At 40.9% G+C, this 6,000-nt stretch overlaps 1 protein-coding gene across 1 annotated transcript in view; it reads left to right on the forward strand.

Annotated features, from left to right (window-relative positions):
- The window catches only part of txnrd2.2 (thioredoxin reductase 2, tandem duplicate 2), a 29,686-nt gene extending 25,083 nt beyond the window's left edge, over positions 1–4,603 (forward strand). Inside the window, exons 15-17 of the mRNA XM_086169854.1 lie at positions 165–236; positions 490–587; positions 2,283–4,603. Of these exons, the coding sequence (XP_086025980.1) occupies positions 165–236; positions 490–587; positions 2,283–2,412 (300 nt within the window). The 3' untranslated portion in view covers positions 2,413–4,603. The remainder of the gene's footprint in view (positions 1–164; positions 237–489; positions 588–2,282) is intronic.
- Positions 4,604–6,000: the final 1,397 nt, after the last annotated feature.

Below are 6,000 nucleotides of genomic sequence, written 5' to 3' on the forward strand. Positions count from 1 at the left end.
TCCTTTCAAAGGTGAAACAATAATTCCAAATGCATTATATTTATAACACTATGTGTGATATCATCATCAAAATTAAAATTATCATGATGATCTTAAGTAAGTCTAGATCATTGAACTGTCATTGCAATAACGATGGCATAATCTTGTATTTTTATCTTTTGTAGATCTACCATGCATTCTACAAGCCTCTGGAATTCACTGTTGCAGACCGTGATGCAACTCAGTGCTACATCAAGGTAGGTTTATATTGCACACTATTTTTGCACTATTTTTCAGTCAGGGCAGTTATTCGTCCATGCATCATGTACTGTGTTTCAGGTTAATCCAAATAAAAGTTGTACTGGTAGTCATGGTGTTGTGGGATAAATGTGCTATATAAAAATGAGCGATAACCTCAATGCCAAGCGATTGTTGTGACTTTGTAAAGTAAAGCAACCACTGACACCCCTTCCACTTTTGGATTTTTAACATGATCCTCTGCCTCCTTAGGTGGTATGTGAGAGGGATGGAGATCAGAGGATCTTGGGCCTGCACTTCACAGGTCCGAATGCTGGGGAGGTCACACAGGGCTTTGCACTGAGCCTTCAGTAAGTTAAATGATAATCCTCCACATTTATTATGCACCTCCTATAAGCGAGCAGAGCGTTATACATACCAACAGGCTGATCATGATGGTTGCAGCTAATGGACACTAAATCACAATAAGGTTAGCTAAAAGTAGCCAAGATAAAAATGACCTAACTTTGCATAAAGCATTTGTAACAGAATAATATTCTGTTACAAATTATTTGTATTTTAATAAGATCTAAGTAAAAGCATGTCCATGCATGACTCGTAGTCAGCAGATTGTGAACTAATAATCAGCTGAATATTGCATCACTTCCAGCCTCATTTAAAGGATTCCTACATGTCCGGAAAAACCTCTGAAAATCTGGTAAATTGCTGACCCATTCTCCAGTCATGGAAAACGCATAGAAATAGGAGAAAAGAACAAATCCTGGGGAATAATCTTTTAAAGAGAGGGACTTTACATGCAGCCAAAACTCTTGTTGTAGGTGAGTTATGCTATGAATTAGCCCAGCAGCAGTGGAAAATATTTGTCATAATTAAGTACCAAAGGGAATTTGCTTGGAAAGTAAATTATTTCACCTTCTAAGAATGACAAATGTTCCTCTTTACCAGGAACTAGGTGCATTACAGGATATGGGGAACAATCAGAAAAATATACACAGATCTGTTTCCTGTCCAATAATAATAATTCCTTTTTTTCAGTCAGGTTGTAAAACACTTGAACTATAGTTCTGACTGCAGAGAATCTCTTAAATCAGATAACATCTTGGGTGTAAATGTATTAAGACACATAAAACTAGCAAACACGCATCTCCTTCATGAAGTCATGAAGCAAATGGAAAGGGCACAGAAATTCACAAAAGCTAATTTCAGAACAATATTAATATTGAACTTGAAAGACCTGAAAGAAGAGTTACATCAAGGACAGACCTCAAAGTTATTAATCTCACCTCAACTCCTACCCCAGCCTGCATTGTTGTGTCTGTCAGTTTGATTGTTGTTTGCTGATTTATGTGGTGATGAAGTTTAGACTTAAGTCAGCTGGAAAATAGTTTTCTTCAAAGTGATATGAAAAGGAAATAAATTATTTAAAATGTTGAAATAAGTATCGCAATAAAACACTGAAGTTGTTATAGCGGAGTGTGTGTGTGTGTGTGTGTGTGTGTGTGTGTGTGTGTGTGTGTGTGTGTGTGTGTGTGTGTGTAAATATATATGAATATATATACACACAGTGTGTATGTGTGTGTATATATATATATATATATGTGTGTGTGTGTGTGTGTATATGTGTGTATATATATATATATATATATACACACACACACACACACACACACACACACACACACACACACATACACTATATGTGCGTGTGTGTGTGTGTGTCTGTGAATGTGGTGTGTAGCAAATCTGTAAAGGATGACACGCATACACTTAAATGCCTGTGTTGACACATGGGTTCATTTCCAAGTGAGATCTTTATGATTAACATATATACCAACATGTCATGGATATCATTGGACACTTTTTCCAGTAGGCAACGAGCTACTAAGTATGCTACCAAAAAAAAAAAAATTAAACATTAAAGACGTTTTTGAAAACATCAAATAAAAGTAAGTCATTATCAGTGCCCCGCATGCAGTGAGAGCTGCTGAAATGAAGACATTCATTTCTTGAGTGGAGTTTGAATGAACTCTCTTCTTGTGTCTCAGGTGCGGGGCCACATATTCCCACCTGTTGAGGACAGTAGGCATTCATCCAACCTGCGCCGAGGAGCTGGTCAAGGTCAACATCACTAAACGCTCGGGATTGGATGCAACAGTCACTGGTTGCTGAGGTTAAAGCCCCTCGGCCTCTGAACGGCTGCTAGCACACAGGGTCACTCGGTGACTGTAGGGAGAGGTTAATAGCCCACAATAATGGTCTGGGTTTCCCCCGTTTTCTCTTTTTGTCTCCTCCAATCCCTCTGTGCTGTGCCAGACACACAGCTTGGCTAGATTGGTGTCACTGAAATGCCATGTGAAAAGGAACATGGCTACCTCCTATGGATGGATGTTGTGTTCGAAAAATCACTGGAGATGAAGTTAGTGAGAATCATAGCTGCAGAGTGAGCGTCCTTTAAATAAACAGGCTCATCAATCAGGATTAAGGCTTGTGCTTCGGCTTTTGTTGAAATTGCACAAGAAACGAGGAATGGATCCTAATGTTTTTCTGAATATATATTATACAAATATTGTTGTTTCTCCGTCTGTACTTCCTGTCCATTAGTCTTGGAGGTGACACATACCATCGCCCCCTCGCAACACATACACACATGCGTAGCCCCCCCATGACATTGATTGATAGCCTCAGGGCCGTCGCCACAGCAACACCGCCCCATTTCCCATGGACACACACAAATAGTCAGCAGTCAGTCAGTCAGTCCGCTAGTAAAGTCCTGACTAAAGATCCAAAGTCCAGCGGACCCTCTTCAATGGCCATGAAAAAACACGGCAGGACTACCAATACGTTCCGTCCCTTTATCGGCTCTGCTTAAGATGCACTGCTCAGCCTCACCTAAAGGTGGCACTATTGCCTTCCCATTCTCCCATTTCTCAAGGCCAGAAGTGGGAGCAGGGATAAAGTGGCAGTGGATAAAACATAAGCGCCCATGCATTCAGCCTGCACATTTGATTCCTTTAATCCTCACAAAAGATACGTGCTTTTGGTTGAAGTTAGACAGCAGGGCTTTATTTGTACCAAATGGATAAGGGTTATCAGCTGTGTATTTACATGGATGGCAGGTTTGCTCTCAGGAGTCATCACCGCCGAAGATAAGGCAAGTTGTTTATATCAATAAAGCAGTTAATAGACCCCTGCAGTTTGCCAAAGTGCTCAAATGCTCAACCTGTAGTGTAAGTGAAACTCTCCCAACAATTTGGGGTGCGTTAAGCTAGAGGGGCAAGGAGGAATTCTCAATAGAGAAATTGGGGAACCTAAATGAAGACTTGTGGGTACAGTTTATTTTTATGTGAAGTCTAATCTGCCTCAGCTGATTAATGATTGTGATGAGGGGAGTGACTGCATGCCAGGAGATGGAGAGAGGGGGAAAAAGAGAGAGCGGGCTACCAGGTTTATTTGGACCAGGGCTTGGGGAGAGGGAGAGACCGCTGATTTGGGGAGGGGAGAGGGGGGTGATTCCTGTGTGCTCTGTTCAGGGCCGAGGTGCTGACTGAAGGACCCTGACCTCCGCTCAGCAGGAACAGCTTGACTCTATCACTCCGAGCACAGGGCTCACATGCTCCAGCGCTGCACGGCAGGAGCTGAGGGGCTTCAGTGGTTGGGGTGGGGGTCTGTGTGTGTGTGTGTGTGTGTGTGTGTGTGTGTGTGTGTGTGTGTGTGTGTGTGTGTGTGTGTGTGTGTGTGTGTGTGTGTGTACGATGGCCACTGGATGGACAGAGTCAACCAACACAGGACCGAGAGGAGAGGGTCCTGGGCAATTGAGTCTGTGTTTCTGTGCTTAACAAGCCACTTCGGAGACCCCACGTTGGGCCCAAGACAACGCAAGGGAAGTCATTCAGGCCATCAGTGTAGCTGTAATGTCTGTTTGCTTTTTACCCTCAGCTCCCCCTCTGCTTTCTGTCTTCCACACTGTTATTTTAAACTAAGTACACACAGAGAGGTATTGCTGATTTAACACACAATATTAAACCGTCTATAGTTTAAAAAAAAAAAAAATCAATAATGTCAAATCAATTTGGGATTATTATTGTTGACCAGTCAATCAGTCCATGTTGAGCGGTGAGTCTCAGCTGTATCCCAAAAGGGGTCAGGGTTCAGCTTTCAAGCCAGTTTATGATGATCTGCACTAAAACCCACAACTGGGCAGTGCAGGCCTGATGTGTTACTGGCTGTCCTTATTTTTTTTCTAGTTGTAAATAGAGACGTCTTATTTTCTATTTCAGCTTTGTTGTAATTGATTTATATGTAAAGCTATAACACTGGAATTTTCAATGCCACAATTAAAGTAAGGATGTTCCATGATTTAATTGAACTTTTGATGAGTCTGTGTGTTCGTGTCATTAAGTCAACATTTAGCTTAAACTCTGGAGACAGGTAAATAACTCTTCTGGTGTTTCTTCAAATGTAATAAACATGGGGTGTTATTTGCAGGGCTATTTTATTGTTGGGGTGATAAGCAACAGTCTCCAAGAAATAGTTCCACTCTTTTCTTCCAGTAAAACCACAACCTGATGTTTTTGTCATAGATGCAGTTGGAACTTTAAGTTTGGGGGTTCACAAAAAATCTCTTGGGTAAAATGATGAAATAATAATAACTTTAACATTTTCCTCAGCACAATGAGAAATGGTATGATTTTACTTTTCTCTAAATGCATGTGAAAAGCATTACTTGTATTTAAATGAGAGAAAATCTGAGCTTTATGTCCAATTTTTAAAATTTGAATGGGGAAAGGCTGTTTTTGTCATTTTTGTGCAATTATTTTTTTTTTTTTTTTGCTCCATTCCTGGAGACTTCATTGATTTTATAATGTTTGATATATTTTTCCATGTATTTAAGCTATTCAACTGGTGACCCTGATCTATTTATGTATTTTTTCAATGAGCAGTAAGGGGTTTAGTTGTTGTGAGAGAGGAGGATACAGAGACTTGGGTTAGATGGAGAAGGTTGATTCGCTGTGGCGATCCCTGAAGGGAAAATCCGAAAGGAGAAGAAGAGGAAGAAGAAGAAGAACCAATAGTGGGTTTAGTCCACCCCCAGGACCACTGTTTCTTTTATCTTCGCTTTTTTAGGCTTTGTACAAATTGAACAAATCAGGCTGAAGAAATACTGCTTGGCACGTCTTTTTTCCTTAAATCCAGGTATGTTAGTTTCCTTTGAGCTAAGTTAGCTAAACTGGGTACTAACAGTAGCTTTATATGCTTCATGTTTTCCCATCTAACTCTCTGGAAGAAAGTTTATTTTCTTACACTGATTCTTAAAAGAACGACACACTTTATGTTGAATGTGAGCTTATCGGGGAATACATCTCTGTGGATTTGGACAGGTTATCTTAAACATACTACATGGCTCAGCCTTCATATTAAGCTGTGTCACCAGGGTGGTCAAACTCTGACCCTGAGTCGTCTCTGCTGACAGGCTGTTCTGCTATGCGGCTCTGTCACTCAAACTACTGCACCAACAATGGCAGAAATTCCAATGTGTTTGTTTGGTTAAGGACATAGCTCTCTGAAACCCCTGAACCTCCTCTGGATCCACAGCAGCCTCACTCACCCTGAGAATGAAGCTGGTGTCAGTCGTAACCCAGACAGCAGGAGTAAAGTTCACCCACTGTCTTGAGAATAGTCGGCCCCATTTAGCAATTGTGTCTCTTATGTCCCTCTACAATGGAGCAAACACACTAAATCCACCTTGAAATGCACTTAGTAGAA

The sequence above is a fragment of the Fistularia commersonii genome, chromosome 22, assembly GCF_037954325.1.
Source record: "Fistularia commersonii isolate RoL2024-O1a breed Wild chromosome 22, RoL_Fcom_v1.0, whole genome shotgun sequence".
NCBI classification, from domain to species: domain Eukaryota; kingdom Metazoa; phylum Chordata; class Actinopteri; order Syngnathiformes; family Fistulariidae; genus Fistularia; species Fistularia commersonii.